This window comes from Aspergillus costaricaensis, assembly GCF_003184835.1.
Source record: "Aspergillus costaricaensis CBS 115574 unplaced genomic scaffold BO79scaffold_25, whole genome shotgun sequence".
Taxonomy (NCBI): Eukaryota; Fungi; Ascomycota; class Eurotiomycetes; order Eurotiales; family Aspergillaceae; genus Aspergillus; species Aspergillus costaricensis.
The window spans coordinates 456,909-475,370 of NW_020291825.1; the positions used below are offsets into that span (position 1 = coordinate 456,909).

Genomic DNA, 18,462 nt, shown 5'->3' on the forward strand with positions numbered 1-18,462 from the left:
GGCTTATTCGTCTACTTACAACCAATGGCAAAAGCTTCGTGTTTGTGAAAATCACGCATAAGTCTTATTCAAGCGAGTGCTATCATTCTTAACTTGGAAGCTTTATCACGAAACACACAGTGCCTTCAACCTCTCGAGTCTCACCGCATCACCCCGCCATCACCTGTGGCATCTGTACCAGAGCTCTCTTAGAATTGGCCTCCAGTAGGCTGGCTACCACTGGGCTGACCACCACTAGGCTGGCTGCCACCAGACTGACCGCCACCGGGAGTGGAAGAGTCGTCATCAACAGCAACGCCACCACTGGAGGTGTAGATGAAGCTGTAGTTAGGGTCATAGGTGGCAGACACATTGACAGCAACAGTCACCCATCCGAAGAGACCATCATCCAAGCTGTCTCCAAGGTAGACGTAGTTCAAGACAGGGTCAGAGTCGGAGTTTTCAGTCTCGTCGGAGAAGACACGGTCCTCTGCGTTGGTGGTGAGAGTGACAGTGTTAGTGTTGTATGGGTAAGTAGCCTCCACGTCGTTGATGAGATCCTGATCCCAGAAAAGCTGACCAATATGCGCAACAGTGCCACCCGTAATGGTGTTATTGTCAAGCACAGTCACATCCAGGTGGGCAACCATGTGATGATGGGTGGTACGGCCGGAGTAGTGGCCCGGGAAGAGAGACTCGAAGGTGACAACACCGTCAGAGTCAGTCTTCTGGATACCACGGAGGAAGGTGGCGTTCAGGTTGGAAGTGTCATCGGTATTTCCGTTGCCGTTGGCGACAAGGCCGGAGTAGACACCGGTGGCATTGCAGTTCCAGATATCCCAGTACAGGTCGGTGATTGGCTCGCAGGTCTCAACGTTGATGAACTGGCCTTCAATCACCACGGGGACACCTGACTGGTCTTCGCGGACGTCCGATCGAATGTACTCGCCAGGAACATAGTAGGGGCCAGTCTCACCCTCTGGGTTCAGAATGCAGGTACTGGTATTGGCAAAGATCTCGCTGGCAGAGGAGTCAGGTGTGATATCAGAACCGGTCACAAGGTGGGACTTGTTGAGGACCGAGTCAGTATCTCGCGCAGCAAGACGCCTCCGGTGGAGGTCCACCAAAGCCCTACGGCGAGCCTCGGCGCGAGCATTGAGACCACTGCGCTCGAACTTGGAAGCACAATTCTCCAAGCCACGACGCATGTTGGCTTTGAAGCTCAGGAGGTCAGAGTTGGCGCGCTTCTCTTGGTGGCCGGGATGAGCAGTGGCAAGGACTGCGCATCCTACCGCGGCCAACTTGATAACGCTCTGGACATGCATTTTAAGGGAGCTTAAAGATGAAGCTCAAAGGTATTGGACAAGAAAAAGACGATAGTTGCAGGGGATGGAGGCTAGAGAGGCTTGAATAGACTGCTTTCTGCTGGATGTCTCCCTCAGATGCCTCCCGGATGAAGGGCCTTTATATGCTGCTCCCTCCATCATGGGCGTCGATATCAAAGTACGCGTTGCCGAAGTACTGTGCAGTCTATACCCATCTGGGCGCGGACGAATTTGCCATTGCGCGGAGTATGTTCCCTTGCCGAAGCGATACCAAACTCCAAAGACAAGTAACTGTCGTCAGCAGTGGGTAGAATCAATGACGAGCGTGTACTAATCCCTGCCTACTCTATCCAATGTTGCCGGCCAAAAATGAGCGAAAGCGTGCTCAAGTGATGAATCTACTTGCCAGGAAGGAAGATGACGAATCCCTCCCACCGGCCAAGACCATCGGCCGCGGGGACGCTGCGATGAAGCTCGCCCGCCAAGACCGCCTAATGATGTCCCTCAAGAGTCCAACACCCCAGACGCCGCGTGTCATTACTATCCAGAAGCCACTGATTGGCTTGGCTTTGAGGAAAACTGCGATGATCTGCACATCAGGGCTTAATATTCATCCGGTATCAATCAGCACAAATGTGATTCGCGACAAGTTGGTGGCTTTAGCTCGTGGTCCTGGCGCAGGCGTACTGAGTACCTACGGAGCAATACCCGTAGGCTTGGCGAAGCCAAGGCCTGTTTACAGCCCTAGGTCCAGACTGGCTGTGAGTCGCGCTGTCTGGCAGGAATTTCGGGCCCCGAGGACCCCATGATCCCGCTGCAATTATCCCGCTGCCCACTCTCAGAGAAGTGTGCGTGTTTCAATTATATGGTGGCTTGTGGGGACCCCAGATGAGATTTCCACGGAGACCAGAAGTTTACTGTGAAATCGCTTGTTCTCGGATGATCGGCTTCACTTCACCGTAGGCTGAAAACCAAGAGGAGACATGTGCTGGCTGAATATGCCGAAGGGAAGATTGCAGTGCTGATCGCTCGCCTAGCCAAGAGCTGCGCAATCAAGCTCCGCCTTGGAACAGTCGTAGACGTTATTGTAAGGGGTGGGATATGGAGTCTATGACCCATTCATAGTCTGTATACAGGTCCCGTGCCACTGCTTCATCGCGCTACTTTTGGGTGATGATCGACACCTGTATAACAAATATACGTTTTTGCGGTGGATGGCATCTGCCTCATTTGATCCCTTCCATTGGCAGAGCTCACTAGTGATGGTAAATTTACAAGCTGCATACCCAAAGAAAGCTGGACAGACAGACGGTGCGGAGAATGTCCCATTAGGGCAATTCTCAGAGCGGAGTCTAGACCTCCAACAGACCAACAGGACCAACAGAATGCGGAGAACATGCAGAGAAGTCTCCGCACATGAGCAAAAGATGTTATTGAGCCTGGTGTGTAGTCGATTCTGGGGATTGAGTTGCGTGCACTCTGAGAGATCGAGGCATAGCAGTATCCCAGCAAGGCATGCGCTTCCAGAGACAATACATTGCTCCCAACGGGCCTCTGGCATTGGTGGAATCATCAAAGCCACAGGATGCAGTGACGGCAACCGATCCATGTGAAAGCTGCAGTCCTTTGGCCTGGATTAATTTTATGTTCAACCCTCCCATACTAGAAGGGGCGCAGGCCCCAACTTTCAACTCATCCTCGAGGATGGAACGAGTGGTGCAGGAATGTACCATCGATAGGACCGGGCAGCTATCATGCCCATCAGCCGATGTCTCCTTTTGATCCAAGATGTTCGACACAAATGAGTGGCGTTTCAAACCGGGCCTATTCACACCAATAGAACAGGAAGCGACGGACGTGTTACACAGAAGCCGACTGCCTTTGTCCCAGTCCAAGTCATCCATTCGCGCTGCTCGATGCACCGACCTCTTCTAAGCGCCGAAGGGGACAAGGCTGCATCAAGTCAGTTTGAAGGATTCCTGCGTCTTCGCGCTCATGCAGGAGACAGCAAATAGGCGCGGCGCATTTCCCATGGGCGGCTATTAGGCTTTCATGGCTGAAGGGCTCTCGTGAAGATGTTTCACCTATTCGCGCTTTGTGTGAGACCATTCTTATTTTTGGCAGCTGAAGAATGCTGCAGAAGTTAAGATGGGCTATTCATTGCTTGCATAAGTAGTTGATGTCTGCAGGTTTTCTCGTCAGGGTCTTTTCTGTCTTGTCTGTACACTACCTTACCGTCTATAGCTTCAATTCATACCCTTCCTTCTGCCATTGATACCCTTTTCTCTTTCATTCAATCTCTTAATAAGCCTTCTGGCAAGGCTATTTCTTCTCTACACTCCTCCACCTCTCACAACCTACCCCATAAAAAGACAAAAGAAAAAAGATACACCATGGACCGCAGCCTCTCCACCGAATCCACCATAACCACCACCATAACCTCAACCGCCTCCATCGAAGAAGAATCCAAATTCCTCACCCGCACCCAACACCTCCGACACACGCGCCTAGCCCTCGCCATCCTCACCTTCCTAATCACCATCCCAACGATCGCCTGCGAAGCCATCGCCCTCCACCACTACCGCCAAACCTCCCCGTACGCACGAGTCTGGCTCAACCTCTGGCCCTTGAACCTAGATCTCAGACCCACCATTGCCCTACTCGCCTGCGGCTGCGTGATAGCGTTCCAGAACTTGCTTTACATCGTTACAGCCGTTATTCCTTCTGTGAGTTCCCATACACCAACATCCATATCCAAGTGATACTGATAATGAAACAGCCCCGCCCGCACATCCGCCTCCTCAACCTCCTCGCCGCAGCAACAGCCCTCTCAGGCTTCATCGCCGCGCTCGTGGGCCTCATATTCGTGATTTACCAGCCTGGAGCGAAGCATCCGAGCGGGTTCAGTGAAATGGAGACGCTGCATTCGTGGACGTGTAAGTGGGGGGTTGTGAGGGATGGATATGATTCTATGAGTGGGAATAGCACTATTAGTGCTAGTACGAGCGGTAGTTATAATGCCACGGTTGGGGGTGATGTTACGGCGCCGGTGCATTTTAAGCGGGATTGTGATGTCACAAGCGCTGCGTTTGTCTTGCTTTGTGTGTTGCTGGGGTTGGAGGTTGTTATGGGGGTGGTGGTTGGTGTAGGGGTTTGGGTTGAGAGGAAGGTTGGCGGGTTGAGGGGGAGGATTGGTGGAGGGTTGGAGGGTATTGGGGGTGGAATGGGGGCAGGGGGAGGGATGAAGGGGGAGAGTAAGGTTTCTGTGGGGGGTGTGGAGAAGTATCCTGGGACTTGATTGACGTGAGGTGATGGGGTGGGCTGGGTTGGGTTGGTTGGATTGGGTGTGATGTTGGTGTTGGTGGATGTGTTGTGGGAGTAATAGGTAAATTGATATAGTCATGATAGGGCATTCACTAGATTCCTGAATGTAATGTAAGGCTGGGGCGTTACAGCTTCGCTTCTCCCTTCCCTTTGCTACTGTCCATCCTCACTCCCTCGTCGTCCTGCTCTGCGACTTCTAGCACGGGCATCTCTTTCGGCATCATGCGTCTTGGATTGCTTCCGGGGATGACGGAGTACTTGGAGAAATCGGTCACCCCGCAGTAATCACGAAGGAAGTCCTCATCGAGAGCTAGAAGTCCGTTCACGACGTGTGCTGGGGTGTTTAAGATCCCGAGAATTGCGTCAGAGAAGATTGTCTGCGTTTGTTAGTATGTATCACAAAGGAACGTGTATGATAATAGGAACCTACCGGCTTCCTCAAATCAGCCTTTCGCGAATCGCCATTGTTTGCAGGATTCATCTCCGTTGCTGCGCTTTCAACAGCCTATTCATTTATCGTTAGCCAGCCACAGCTCAAAGCAAGATAGTCAACATACCGCAGCAGGCCAAATACTAGTAATAGCCATATCCGACTTGCCCTCTCTCACCCAATCCATAGCCAAGCCACGAGTGAGCACACTCATCCCGACCTTGCCTGTGTATTGTCAGCACTACCCAGAACCCTATATCTCAACCCAAAGACTCACCCATAGCATAAGCCGTCTTTCCCCTGAAAAACCTCGAATAAATCGGCGGCGAGACCACCACAATTCTCCCCTTCCACCCGTTCTTCTCAAATACCGGCAACGCCGCCATGATTGTCGCATACAGACCCTCCGGATTAACCCGCTGCATCAGCTGGAACCTCTTGAGAGGCGTATTGGCAACAGACGACCACCATATCGCACCAGAATTGTAGACCAGAACATCCAGCCGACCACCGCTGATCCGTACAGTCTCGTTCACCAGGTTATCGACCTGGGTGGGGTCGCGCACATCGACTTGGATGGGGTGGGCGGTGCCACCAGCGAGGGTGATTTCGCGGGCGACGGTGTGGATGGTGGAGGCGGGGGAGTTAGGGTCTGGTGGGAAGGATGCTGTGGGATCTGGCGAGGTGGCGGATTTGGCGGCTATGATTACTGTATCAAGCCATTACTTGTTAGCGAGGATACATGTTAAGTATGGGCATGGAGAAACCTTGTCTGGCATACCGGTGTATCCGTTCTTCGCGAGGTCGATAGCAATCTGGCGGCCAATGCCTCGAGAGGCGCCCACGACTAGGGCGACGGGGTTGGGAGACCGAGTAGTCATGATGGCAGTCAATTGAATAAACCAAGCTTTGTGTATTAAATATAGCTAGATATTATTCAAAGGCACCTCGAGACGCCGTGGGTTGATATAGAGGTCCAGGTTCGGTCATCCTCGGTAGATGGAATGATTAGTAGTCATTTCGCCGAGCGCGCGGCTCGGCCCGTTAACAGAGGGTTTAGTATGGAGATGAGGGGTTCATGGGACAGCTTTATGCCCTGCCGTTTATTGGAGGCATGGGTGATTCTGACACAATGTGTAAGTAAGTTTTGTTGTTGAATTGCTGGAAGGTGTTGTAGAAGGGCATCCACAGTTTCTCCTTATCGCAGCAACCTCGGCGTTATCACTGCATCTCCATCGCCGCATCTTGGCTCCGATTGGCTGTATTCATTACATAATCATTTATCGTATCCTACACCGCCCTGGCAGAATCTCGCGTCTTTCACAGCGTTTCACTTTTCCACTTCAGCAACAGACAAATACATCACAGTTATCTATCAGAATGCCACCAGACATGGGTTCTCCCGCCGCCGAGCTTGATCTGGATGATGAGCAGTATGACTCCGCCGAAGACGAGGACTTCCAGCTCGACGCAGCCCAAGATGACGCCGACTCGGGCATGTCCGATTCCGACGAAGAGGAGGCTGTCGACGAGACAGCGCCCAAGCGACGAAAGAAGGATGCTAAGGATGCTGCTCAAGCAGCCGGTGATGACGACGAACTGGCGTCTGGGGATGAGGCGATGATTCAGAAGGCAAAGAATAAGAAGAGGAAGAAGGGAGATGAGGACGTGGATGTGGATCTTGATGATGATGAGGAAGGGGGAACAGGAGGTTTCGTGCGGACGCGCGCGATGAAGATGCGAATGTACGTGGTGTCTATTTATCTGACAGTCTACTAGATCTGGGATTATACTGACGCGATACTGCTACAGCGGAGAAGAGCGCAAACCGCTCGCGAAGATCGACGGCGCTACGGTTGATGTGGATGCATTATGGGCGAAGATGAACGCTCCAGACTCGGGAGTAGATGGTTCTTCGGCACAGGATGAGAGCAAAGATGCTACGCCTGCGGCTGGACAGAACGACGGAGAAGCGGCAGGAGGTGATGATGCGACTCCTTCGGCACAGGAACCCCAGACGAACTATACCGAAGAAATGGTAAAGATCAAGCGCACGTACAAGTTTGCCGGAGAGATGATTACGGAAGAGAAAATTGTGCCGAAGGATTCAGCGGAGGCTAGGCTATTCCTGGCGGGCGAGAAGGATGCGGAGACCGTCACTGCTGCAGATGTCGACCACGCCGCGAACGCCAAAGACGCCCTCAAACTGCGCAGACCCCTTCGACGACCCTCCCGCTTCGACCCGAATCCGACCGGCACTATCAAGAAGAGCTGGGAGAAACAGCCCGTTACGGAGGCGACGGCTGGGCAGGAGAACGCCCGGGGACCGAAGATCAACACGGTCGAGAAATCGCGTCTGGACTGGGCTGCATACGTGGACCAGGCTGGAATCAAGGACGAGCTCAACGTGCACAGCAAAGCGAAGGAGGGGTTCCTGGGTCGCATGGATTTCTTGGACCGTGTGGGGGCCAAGATAGACGAGGAGAGAAGAAATGCTCGTCTGAAGGGGCTTTAAGGTGCTTCAGTTTCAGTTTCCTCTTTTCTTTTGGCTTCTCGACTGCCTCTCGACACTGGCCAACTCTTTGTCCGAATCCCTCCCATGCAGGTGCGGAGCAATGCCAGAATCTTCAGCACTGGATTCATTGTCCCCAGGCTTCAACTTTCTCGACTGGCCACGTTTCCCAGTCTGCAAGCCGGGCTGGCTACATGCCGCAATCCGCACCGAGGACCGATGCGTTGTATATTAGCTATCATCCATAACTGGAGGTAGTGCCAGACACGTGCTTCCGGCTCGATCCACCGGGCTCAACTCATCTCCGCACTATGCGGTTCGCTTACGCGGATGGATGCTGCTGGTTGGATGGCGTATATTGCCTATGCATCGCACTAGTATGGCTGGCGTAAGTGCCAGCTAAGTCGATGTTATGACTTATGACATGTGAATTTGGAGATGTACGATATTTTTAGGATGGTAATATTCCTTGATCCAATAGAATGATATTGGTTGCACACGCTGTATAGCTAACTAGTTACATAGTACTTTAATTTATCCCTTCATGTAATAAAAGTAGTAAGGGAGAAAATGAAACAACCCAAAATAACATTCCTCCATTGGAGCCTCGAATAGTCATTTGAAGCTCCTCAAATCGATACTCTGCTAACATCCTTCGGAACTTGGTAGTTTCCTGCGTACCCAGCTGTATTCGAGGAGAATGTATGATCTTAACAATCCCCCATAATCCGAGTGTCTACGGTATCAGTAAGTGGGATTTTATCAGCGCCATGCAAGCATTCTGAAAACTCATCCCACTCCGCAGAAACCCCTACTTGTCCTTCTACCAGCCCCGGTTAGTACGGCACTGATGTACACTTCTTCTCCAGGGAAGTAAGTCCACACTATGCCCCTTTACCTTCTAGAGTAAGACCTGGTCTCGCAGACATTTCAGCATGAGTTGCAACAGTAGTGCATTTTTCACCTCGATCTGCTATGCCCCATGCTCATTCTCTTCTCATGGATGTGACCATGGCATCTCTAGCATGTCTTTACAACAGTCTGAAGCTCGATAGTCGTATCATCAGCACCGCTGATAACTACACCAGCATCCTTCTTGTCCACACAGCTTTCTGTATGAAACTTTCTCATAAGTCACTTTATCGCATATCAACTCTTGGCTTCGCTCAATGCTCGGATAAATGCTGCAGTCAGCTGCAGATGTGAAGTGTCGTAACGGCTCTGGGACCGTGTATAGCTGGTTGCAGTGGGTACAGCCATGAAGGAGGTAGACATCTTCTGAGTGAGGAGATGCTGGAATATGTCGTGGACAGGTTGTCAGTCAAAGTCACGGAGAGGTTTTTGATGATATCTGTAGTCATAAAATTGACTTTAGGCTTAGAAGAAGCTGTTTCTTCTTGATCTGTAGATGCCTTTCTGCCGAAAGACGGATTTTGAAGACTAGTATGTGTCAGTCCAAGGCTAGATTGAAATGTGCAGATAACTGCCACATATCCATTTCTTTTCTAGAATCATCATCATTTTTGTAGCTTGTTTCTGCTTACCAACACCTTTCCCAGCTCGTCACAGTCGATTTAAACTTTTGGGCATACTTGGACTTATACCAATCGGATACAGCGGATAGCCCATGTCTTTTTTCCAGTGCGTTATAGGTTGTGAGAACCACGGAGTATCGACTGTCACTTTCCGGATTAAACATTGGGTAGTCTTTAGTTAGGCGATCATGGATATACAGAGAATTGCTTCTCTGGAGCCGATTATCGCCATAATAGATGCACATAAATCTGAGGGACTTCCTCATGTCGTCGCAGAGGTGTCGATGACTTAAGGATACCTTCGATCATCCTGCAATGGACATGTAGTCCACGTAGGTTTAAGCTCATCAAAACATATTCAGAATATCTGAACAACAAGCATTTTTATAAAAGGAGTGATGAACTTTATCTTCCCGCAATGCGATAGGAAAAAGAATGTCTGCTGTACCATCCAGGTTCCTTTATTAGTTGGTTTTGTGCATGTCTTTCATAAGCCTCTCCAGGCCAATCCCCAGAAACTGTGCATTGTCATTAGCTGCGAGAAAGAACACATAGGCCAGATCACCTCTCGTCATTCTCTTTAATAAATAACACCAAGCTCGTCGCTGATAGGACTTATTCCTCCAAACTTCTTCAAATCCATGGGGTGAAAGGAAAGAAGAGAAGTTTGATCCCGTGCTTGAACCTGCAGCGCTACTCTGCTCATTATAGCGACGCTTGACCGTATGGAAGTCGCGTGGTCTCTGTATGCGAACATAACTGGCAATGAACTTTCCCACCAGAGCATATCAAAGATAATGCCTAGTTGCCATATCGCGCTGAATATGACGAAGTTCCAAAAGCTGTCGGGAGGCGGCGGCAGCGCTTTGGTTCGGCAATGTTATCGCCAGCTCTCATTTGACAAGTACGGCCAGACAGAACAAGCAAAGAAGAAGACGTACTAGATAGACAATCACAGCAACAATAGGAAACTGTGAGAGGATGACCAGCTTCTCTGGTGCTTTGGTAAGTATCTTTCTTAAGTCCCGAGACTGCTAATAAGTATCTGAAGATATTGCCAGCGTGTCGAACCTTCCAGCAACATATTAATATTAGTAGCCCACTGGCTGTCTTCTGGAAGAGGGATGATTCCTATATCCTTTATACATGGCGCAGTTGTGGTGAAATTCTCAAAAGTGATATTATTCTGCTTTGTATATCAGATGAGACCAGGAAATGCAGCACAGACACGAACTGCACGAGTCATACTCGTGAGTTTGGCTTTTAATACTGCTTTATTTCTGACTTCCAAGGCATCCTTCTTGAACAGCTGCATGCGCTCCTTCCGGAGCTCTTCTAGTAACCGGTGATCTGGCTCTTCGAGCGGGCTGTCGATGTCCTTGATATGCTTCAACAGGTAGTTTCAGGCATGGTTACCCGAACCACATTTGCGGTGCATTTAATGAAGTTGGTTGCTTGGAAGAAGTCACAGAGCCTGTCCAAAGTCAAATCAAAAATATCTACCTAGATTTTATAGAAGCCGTCTTAGACTGCTTCCTGAGCTTCCCAAAGTACTCATGGTTTAAGTGTACTGTGGCCTGGTTGGTAGTCCACTCCAGTAATCTCCATGAGTATTTGAATATTACAAGGGAAGGAGGGGCAGGGAATAGCAGAAAGAAGTCAATATGCAGGCCACCAGCATGTCTTCACCTTCAACTTGTCAAGAATATAGACAATGGAACTGCTGTTACCAAAGAAAAGATAGCACTCATCACAGAATGTCCGCGCGATGGGGATACTATGGATAGTGATTTTGTGCAGCTGACCTTTCAGCCTAGTCTTGGAAAAACTGTGCCGCAGATGGACCTCGCAATTTTCGAATATCAGTGGGCTGGCGAGCATGATCAGCAGCTCCAGCTGCAGGCCACGCGTAATCATATCTCAACTCCTTTTTGTCAGCTAGGGTGATTCTGCCAGACTGCCAGGTAATACTTAGCTCAAGCCAGGTCTTTAGAAGAAGATGTTTAGGCAGGATAAAGACTTCATGATGGTTTCGATCCTTCCACTTGTCAAACTTCTGAATATTCATATTCTTGAATATAGACCTGTGACACACAACAAATTCCATTTCTTTAATCAGAGCATAAGTGGGATCCACGAACGTTCCCTATTTGCTTACCCAATTACCAAGGAGTGCCTTATCAACAAATATATAGGTCGCGCCTGGCTGGAGTTTTGCAAGCATGTGGTTGGGAGCAGTGGGGCGACAAAACGCCTCTTTGATGAGTGGTCGTCTCTTTATAGAGTAACCAGATAGCCCCGTACAATTGGTACAGGTAGAGAGCTCAGTCTTTGTAGATTCCTGCAATGGGGATTTTGCACTGCGGGTTCAGAATTATCGCATGAAAGGCCATCATTGAAGTAGTTTATGCTATCTGATGATTAGCCAGGGGCATATAGATAAACCAGGTAGTTCGCAGGTATACCTGCTCCGAGAGTTTGTTCCACACCCATCATTCAGTAATACTTTCGTCTGGTGATTCTCCCTGGTTCGGCTGTAGAAGCCTTTTACGCTGTCTTGCCCTCCAGTGCGGGGCGAACGCAGGACAGGCAGGCTCGCTTCAAAATCCATTATGGCTAGTGAACAAGATGTGAATATCAGATATCACACGACTGGCATGCTCGCCATGCACATTGCATCTCTCATACCTCATATTCCCGATTTCGCATGTACTACATGCCTGGGCCGCAATTCGTTACGTTCTCACGCGGTGCCACAAAGCAGCTCTTAGCAGATTACCCAAATCACTATCTCCATCTGACCGCAGCGTGTGTTGGACTGTAGCCTTCAATTCCCCCCAGCGGCGCCAGTGCTCATCGATAGCATTGCCCATCCCAGAAGCATTTAGGATCTCGGCAAGCCGATAATGACAGTCAAGTAGTACGGGACTGGGAAGTGGAAGATCCTCCGTGCCCGGTGCCTGCTTTAGGACTATTACACTATTATCAGTGATACAACCGAGCCAAGATGATCCGAGTATAAGTTTTCGCAGCCGTCCCATATGCCAATGAGCGTGCTTCGCCTTCTCCTTATCGATATAAAGTAATCTTCGACTCAGCATTATGCAACACGGGGCCCTAGACAATCTGTATTTGGTTCCATGATAGAACCAATGGGGATGTCAGGAGTAAAATTTCTATGCTCTTTCTCGTGCCGGGGCAGGGGAGCTTTTATCAAGAAGGACTCGATGTCCTCAAGATACGTAAATCGGACGACCGTTCCCAGTCTCGAGCGTTTTTTCTTCTTCGAGGCGAAGCAACATATATGGCGAGACGTATTTGTATGTCATGCACTTGGTGGTACATGCTTGTTCAGAGATCCCAGAGGGCCATGACATCTGTTTTGCAATTGTCAAAGCCTCGATATGTTGGGGCAGTATAAGGTTGTCATAGCAAGTGTCGCTGATTCGGGCAGAGTGTACGTCAAGGATATGCCTAGGTAGTATTTCCCATGTCTAGTGAATTAGTAACAAGAATATCATATCCAGCCGCGGATTCCTTTTTTTGTCCGCTGCGTATCCCGCCACGACCAGCATTCTTAGAAGCCGGACCCAATACTTCAACCCTAAAGAAAGCTGGTGAGGGTCTCGCGGCGAACCAGACCAAGGTCATTCTATACACTTATAGTCAGCACGAGGTGATTTATTGGGAGAGAAAATACTTACGTAACGCTTTTGTCACCAATTTGTACTTTCCCACGAACTGGTCTGTGTTGCTTTGACCAGCTATGCTTTGTGACCAGTCATCTACCGCCTCAGCCATAAGTATGCAGTTTCCGGGTGGGTAGAGTGTTGATATTGACGAACGGTGATGGCTTTTTGCCCTCGTAGTAGGCCACCGAGGTCGCAGATGTTCAAGGGCCTGCGGTTTCCTAGTTTTTATGGACATCAGTCTGATACTTTCCTGCGAGCTAGGATCGATAATCCAAGAAGCTTCTCCTTGGCAAAGAAAATTCATAGGCGTCACATTATGGCATATAAATGTCGCACAGGGTCACAGAACCAAATGAGCAAATATAGGGTTGATTCAAAACCCAGCGAAGAACCCAATTGTCTGAACATCAGGATAGTAGATGAACCAGCAAAGAGCAGACGGCAGTTATCGCAAATCACGCTCTCTTCGAAAATAATCTCTAGTTTCTCGGAATTCTGAACATCCGTCCTATATCCCCCTGTGAGCCGGGGTCCCAATAATAAAGCTTTATGTGGCACTATTCGGCTGAGATTGGTGCTTTGTACGAAGTATATGAGCTGGTTCGTATTGCTCCAACCAATGACCCTTGATCTCCGAAACAGCTATCCCGCTTTCCAGCCAGTGTTGAGTTTGCAGCTATTCAGAATGAGAATAATGCCAAACTGGGCCTTACGCAAGCCACCCCAACGGTCTTCAATAATGTTTTCCATCGCAAGCTGGACCATATCGCTCCGAACAACCCATCAGTCCTGTGTGTGACCGAGTGGGCAACGCAGGAGAGGCTGTTACGTATTTTGATATAGGGGAGATACGTTCTTGTCACTTAATGTCATCCCATTCAGTCTGAGGTTATGCATAGTACCATTTCCGATTTCTTCCTCATCGCAGCTACCTGTTCCTTCATACGTGCGATGAGTGCACATCGTTTGGTCAATGGCGGTAAAGCTCTCGGATCAGCTCATCACATCCCACTTGCCTTTGCCCTTTGCATTACTCGGTGCCGTTAGACTCTCTTGAGGAGTGAGTGGTAAAGGCAGGTCATGCGGCCGATATAATGGTGGCAGAAGGCGTGGAATTGTGAGTCCTGCATATAGTTATCTGAGTAGGTAGATAGAGGACCTAGGTAGTAGTGGAAGGCGGCGGCATTCAGGAGACTTGATATTGGCCGGATATACCTCTGTGGAAGTAATAGCTCCTTTCTTCATTATCTGAAATCACACTTCGATTTCAGTTTAGGGACATGTTTACCATATCGCGCAATCGATCGATATGGTAACCTTAGCTAGTAGGAGCAGAACATTCTTCAGAGGATAGATGTTCCAGCAGATCCTTATTGATGATGCTTTGGACGGAGGATAGGATCGGAAGCTGGAGGGTTGTTCCCATATGTCTGAATTCAGCCCTTAGGAATTTGCTCTTGTAGCCTCTTAGTGAAGACATTCCGGGTTGATTCGGTCTACTGTCGAGAGATTCTTCAGGGTGGCGAATTGACTAGGGATATTATGTGTCTTCGGGATGGAGAGCCACATTCTTGGGAATTGCTATGTTGTCTTTAGGGTATGTAGTTGTAGTAGTTGTAGTAGTAGCAGTAGTAGTAGAATTCATATACCCGATGTAGCTGGCCTTTACTATTTAGGGTATGTAGTATGCGATTTTTTTTCTTATTTCATTGCCCCTATCTGCTTGGAATGCGATGTCCATGGGCAGTGACAATGACTGTGCTGTATATTACAGAGATTGATCGAAGCATCTTGAGTGGTCTTCTATCATAAATATGAAGATTTGAGAGTTGGGGGTTATTAAGAATATAAGTGTTTGCTCATGTTATGATGTGATAAATTCAAATTAGTTTCTGGTCTAATCAAAGCAGATTTGATATGTTTTCTGCATTGTGGTAGAGGAGATGTAGGAAGATCAATCAAGAGGGAACTGGAGAGAGGCTTTATATAGCTGAATCATACAGGGAATTTATTAGGTGTACAGGGAATTGTGCAATTCCTTTGAAAACATTGAACTTGATAACTTCAAGTATACATGCAATGAATGATTGCGGCGGATGTTCTGCTAAGAATCATTCCCTCGCAGGCTACCTACTATGTGCAATAATCTCACAATTCACAACCCTTCATGATTCACACCTTACAGCATACTTCATTGTTCAAGTGAAGCTAGATCGAGCGAGCAACTCAATCTAGATCTTCTTGCTGGAGCTGTACTTGGGCGGGTACTTGATGCCAGAGTCCTTGCAGTTGGAGTCCTCGACTGGTGCAATAAGTTAGCTGATGTCTCAAATTCAATTGTAGGTAACTTACGCCTCTCAGAAGCAACGTAGGTGCCGCCGATGGCGCTACCCTTGACGTTGAAGTAGTAGTAGAGCTGGGACAGAGCACCGTCCTCACACCCAACATACGGGGGGTAGCCATCGTGGATCGCGGCGAGAGCATCCTCAATGTCGCTCAGCTTGTAGGTGGCATCCTCGGAGGGAGTAATTCCGGCGTCGGAAAGAGCCTGCTACTGTTAATATCTATGAAAAAAGGGAAGGGGCGTTTGCATACGGTGTAGGAATCCAAGGTCTTGAAGAGGTCAACGACCTGCTGGAAAAAGTCACCAACTTCCTCCTGAGCGTAGTAGTCGGTGTAGCAGCTGGGCTCAATGGTGTTGATGCAAGTTCCTAGAAAGTCAATATGCCGGTTCCGAAAACAAATTGACTAGACATACCGTGCTTGTTCCATTCGTGCTCCCAGAAAGACTCGTCCTCATCAGCACCCTCGTAGTCGGGCCAGTATTCCTTCATGTAGGACAGGAGCTCGGTGCGATTCTGCGCTTCGAGGATGGAAGTGATGTTGCTGTACTCGCGAGAGTCGTCGCAGTACTCCTGGTAGGTGCCATCGCAGTTATCGGGCCTGGAAAGCTCATTAGCGATGATACAGAGATCCGGTGTGTCGGTCCTACCAAAGTCCGTGGATGGTCCAAGAGTCGCTCGGGCCATCGGAAGGGTCGTAGTCCCAGAATTGAGTCTGGAGGAGGGAGCCTCCAGGAGAGTTGAAGCAGCAGGAAGCTTCGTTGTCGGTCTGGCAGCTCAGGGGGCTGTCAGAAGAGCAAGTGTCAATGGTAGCCAGCGCACCAGAGCTGAGCTGCATTGCGCCCAGGGCGAGTATGCCCATAGAAGGAAGGAAAGACATTATGCGTAATAACCGATCGTTAACTTCGTGAGGGAGAACTCAATGGCTGAATGACAATCGGGAATGCCGGGTGCAATTGACCCAATTTATACCTTGGTAGCGTGTAACGCCAGTTACTTGCCCATACTCCGCGTCGGTTGTCCGCCTAGCGACCAGGCCACCGCATGTGGGTAGCGGGGAAATCAGCCACCGAAAGTTGAAGATAGCACATGCCCTGATAAGGACGAGCTGATTTGCCGCAATCGATCAGAAAAGCAGCCTTAGGATAGCGGAGGACGCCGTGAGGACCCGCACCTCCGCTGACGATGAGCTGCCGAATTGGCCAATTGACCGGTGTAGCGGTGGTCTGCAGTCGGTCTGGAGGATGAGCCGTCGGGGCGCCATCGGAGGTTAGGCCGAAGAGTGGGTAGAGCGAGCAGACCAGCCAAATTAACCAAGAGCGAGGCAATCAGCTCTCAAGCTGCGTATCAGAAGTTGTTCTTGCTTTTGAGTTGAGAAGAAATTTGATTCGCTCTGGGCGGAGTGATCTGCAGGACCGGAGGATGGATTAATTTCAGGAACCGGGCAACCCCGTCAGCAATGGGCGAATGGCATCGCCAGAGCTGGTGTTGGCTGATGTTGTCGACGAGGATTAGAGGCAAGCCAACCCATGAAGAAAATAATGGATGAAGGAAAAACAGGAAAGAATGTCCGACCTGTTCCTGCAGCAGCCTATTACCCGACACAAGCCGGGTGTAAAGGAGGGAAAGTATAGGCAGTGAAGTTTGTGGTTTGAGGTTCGTGTCACCAGCAATTTCGCAGTCTTCCAGAGACGAGTACCAAGAGATAGCATCCCAGTCGGTTGTTTAAGCACTTGATTAGAGATATTGTCATTGAAGGTGAAGGATGTCTTGGCTCATGCTATCTACTCCGTAGTTAGTCTAACGAGCACTAATGGCTTGACAGTTGACAAGATAACGCAAAATGCGTATCTATCACGAATGCAATCCGGTATGACTGCCAGTGCATACCCTCAATCACTTCATAATAAGCAGTCCTCAATTCAAACACTGAATGTTGAGGTTAAACAACGATGAAAGACAAACGAAGAAGAGAGATAACCGCTCATACCGACAAGCAAAGACAGACTGGTAGCCTGAGGTATCAACACCATACCCGATTAGGTCAACATCGCGCCCTTTTCCCAATCGGGATTGACATCCTTGAGTCAAGAGACTGAAGCAACTATATCAACGGTCTTTCTTATGGAAGATCTAATGTTCACTCAAAGCTATAAACATACTATACACTACACACAACCCTATCATCCACTCCAGCCAACTCGCAGGGATAGTACCACCAAGAAGAATCACTAAACTCCATCCCACCCACCCCGCAAAATCCTTTCAACCAACTCGCAAGATATCTCCAAAAATCTACTACATCTACACCAAGAAAAACCCACACATACTCACTCTAAAATGCCCCCAACCTATCAAATAATCCCCGCCACAACCCCGCACCACCACCTCGCCGCCCGCACCCTCTTCACAGCCTACGCCGCCTGGCTAAACATCGACCTAACATTCCAAAACTTCCAGGCCGAGCTATCCTCTCTCCCCGGGAAATACAGTCCCCAGGAAGGTGGTGACCTTCTCCTCGCATACAGCAGCAGCGCAGACCCCTCCTCCTCTTCCTCCTCTCCGCTGGGCTGCGTGGCTCTCCGTCCGCTTTCCTCTGGGCAACAGCAACTCTGCGAGGTCAAGCGGCTGTATGTTGCGCCTGAAGCGCGGAAGATGGGACTGGGGCGGGCGTTAGTGAGTGCGATTGTGACGAGGGCGAGGGAATTAGGGTATCGGGGGATGAGACTCGATACGTTGCGGAGTATGGAAGGGCCGATTCGCCTGTATCGGAGTCTGGGGTTTGTGGAGGTTGGGCCGTATTATGAGACGCCTTTGGTGGAGGAGACGGTGTTTTTGGGGTTGGATTTTGGGGAGGTGTAGATTCTTATTTTTTATTCTACTGTACAGGCGGGTTACTGGGGGAGGATGGGAGGGGATTGGTTTCTTTTGCACGTCTAATTTGAGTAAGTGGGAAAAAGAAGGTTGGTTGGGGTATAGACTTGATTAAGAGAAAGATTATTTGTGTATATATATTCATTTCTTCGAAACTAGACATAACTAAACAAACAATAGAAGCATGTCTCTAAACTCAGACTGTTGAGCTTGATAATTTTTTGTTGCACTCAGCGCAGATCATGTCTGCATCATGCCAAAAGAAGGAAAGTCATCATAGTAGAAGAGACAATGCGAATCGAAGCAAAAAAGATAACCGGATAAAATTTCCAAGTTTTTGTCAGAAAGCTTGCCCATAACCAAGCTGTTAGCTATGCGCTTCCAAGAATTCCTCCTCGCATATCAAGGTCGGCGTATACTATATCCGCAGATCATCAGGTCCCAAGCCT

General features: G+C 49.3%; 8 protein-coding genes across 8 annotated transcripts; 4 read left to right on the top strand and 4 right to left on the bottom strand.

The window, feature by feature from the left end:
- Positions 1-61: 61 nt before the first annotated feature.
- Positions 62-1,388, bottom strand: BO79DRAFT_177506 (intradiol ring-cleavage dioxygenase). Its single transcript, XM_025679932.1, has one exon. It carries the CDS (start codon positions 1,302-1,304, stop codon positions 189-191), a length of 1,116 nt encoding a protein of 371 aa, XP_025537386.1. The 5' UTR covers positions 1,305-1,388; the 3' UTR covers positions 62-188.
- A 269-nt stretch (positions 1,389-1,657) lies between these two features.
- Positions 1,658-3,350, top strand: BO79DRAFT_270727 (uncharacterized protein; the record flags this gene model as incomplete). Its single annotated transcript, XM_025687304.1, has 6 exons — positions 1,658-2,052; positions 2,268-2,398; positions 2,555-2,615; positions 2,834-2,913; positions 2,982-3,030; positions 3,257-3,350. 6 exons carry the CDS (start codon positions 1,658-1,660, stop codon positions 3,348-3,350), a joined length of 810 nt encoding a protein of 269 aa, XP_025537387.1.
- Positions 3,351-3,533: 183 nt separating this feature from the next.
- BO79DRAFT_177510 (uncharacterized protein) lies at positions 3,534-4,485 on the top strand (the record flags this gene model as incomplete). Its single annotated transcript, XM_025679933.1, has 2 exons — positions 3,534-4,030; positions 4,084-4,485. Coding segments are annotated over exons 1-2 (735 nt in total), but the record flags the coding sequence as incomplete, so codon positions are not given.
- Positions 4,486-4,748: 263 nt separating this feature from the next.
- BO79DRAFT_239228 (short chain dehydrogenase family protein) lies at positions 4,749-6,188 on the bottom strand. Its single transcript, XM_025684892.1, has 5 exons — positions 5,840-6,188; positions 5,336-5,767; positions 5,186-5,283; positions 5,059-5,133; positions 4,749-5,005 (listed from the first exon to the last, which is right to left on the bottom strand). The coding sequence occupies exons 1-5, from the start codon at positions 5,937-5,939 to the stop codon at positions 4,754-4,756; spliced, it is 957 nt and encodes a 318-aa protein (XP_025537389.1). The 5' UTR covers positions 5,940-6,188; the 3' UTR covers positions 4,749-4,753.
- Positions 6,189-6,424: 236 nt separating this feature from the next.
- Positions 6,425-7,911, top strand: swc5 (putative Swr1p complex component (Swc5)). The gene is made up of 2 exons (XM_025679934.1): positions 6,425-6,803; positions 6,871-7,911. Exons 1-2 carry the CDS (start codon positions 6,439-6,441, stop codon positions 7,571-7,573), a joined length of 1,068 nt encoding a protein of 355 aa, XP_025537390.1. The 5' UTR covers positions 6,425-6,438; the 3' UTR covers positions 7,574-7,911.
- A 3,929-nt stretch (positions 7,912-11,840) lies between these two features.
- On the bottom strand, positions 11,841-12,146 carry BO79DRAFT_153156 (uncharacterized protein; the record flags this gene model as incomplete). Its single annotated transcript, XM_025678709.1, has 1 exon — positions 11,841-12,146. The coding sequence occupies one exon, from the start codon at positions 12,144-12,146 to the stop codon at positions 11,841-11,843; it is 306 nt and encodes a 101-aa protein (XP_025537391.1).
- Positions 12,147-14,801: 2,655 nt separating this feature from the next.
- Positions 14,802-16,386, bottom strand: BO79DRAFT_246922 (T2 family ribonuclease). Its single transcript, XM_025685605.1, has 5 exons — positions 15,790-16,386; positions 15,556-15,740; positions 15,393-15,508; positions 15,150-15,345; positions 14,802-15,099 (listed from the first exon to the last, which is right to left on the bottom strand). Exons 1-5 carry the CDS (start codon positions 16,017-16,019, stop codon positions 15,029-15,031), a joined length of 798 nt encoding a protein of 265 aa, XP_025537392.1. The 5' UTR covers positions 16,020-16,386; the 3' UTR covers positions 14,802-15,028.
- Positions 16,387-17,265: 879 nt separating this feature from the next.
- Positions 17,266-18,001, top strand: BO79DRAFT_270730 (GNAT family N-acetyltransferase; the record flags this gene model as incomplete). The annotated part of the gene is made up of 1 exon (XM_025687305.1): positions 17,266-18,001. Exon 1 carries the CDS (start codon positions 17,480-17,482, stop codon positions 17,999-18,001), a length of 522 nt encoding a protein of 173 aa, XP_025537393.1. The 5' UTR covers positions 17,266-17,479.
- Between the last annotated feature and the right edge of the window lie 461 nt (positions 18,002-18,462).

Bases quoted from the DNA above. Each gene is read 5' to 3' on its own strand.
- BO79DRAFT_239228 (XM_025684892.1), bottom strand. From the start codon at position 5,939: ATGACTACTCGGTCTCCCAACCCCGTCGCCCTAGTCGTGGGCGCCTCT. The intron at 5,284-5,335 runs GTGAGTCTTTGG...GACAATACACAG, and splicing joins AAAGACGGCTTATGCTATGG to GCAAGGTCGGGATGAGTGTG. The intron at 5,134-5,185 runs GTATGTTGACTA...ATAAATGAATAG, and splicing joins CTAGTATTTGGCCTGCTGCG to GCTGTTGAAAGCGCAGCAAC.
- BO79DRAFT_177506 (XM_025679932.1), bottom strand. From the start codon at position 1,304: ATGCATGTCCAGAGCGTTATCAAGTTGGCCGCGGTAGGATGCGCAGTC.
- swc5 (XM_025679934.1), top strand. From the start codon at position 6,439: ATGCCACCAGACATGGGTTCTCCCGCCGCCGAGCTTGATCTGGATGAT. The intron at 6,804-6,870 runs GTACGTGGTGTC...ATACTGCTACAG, and splicing joins CGCGCGATGAAGATGCGAAT to CGGAGAAGAGCGCAAACCGC.
- BO79DRAFT_246922 (XM_025685605.1), bottom strand. From the start codon at position 16,019: ATGTCTTTCCTTCCTTCTATGGGCATACTCGCCCTGGGCGCAATGCAG. The intron at 15,741-15,789 runs GTAGGACCGACA...TGAGCTTTCCAG, and splicing joins TGGACCATCCACGGACTTTG to GCCCGATAACTGCGATGGCA. The intron at 15,100-15,149 runs GTAAGTTACCTA...TTATTGCACCAG, and splicing joins CTACGTTGCTTCTGAGAGGC to TCGAGGACTCCAACTGCAAG.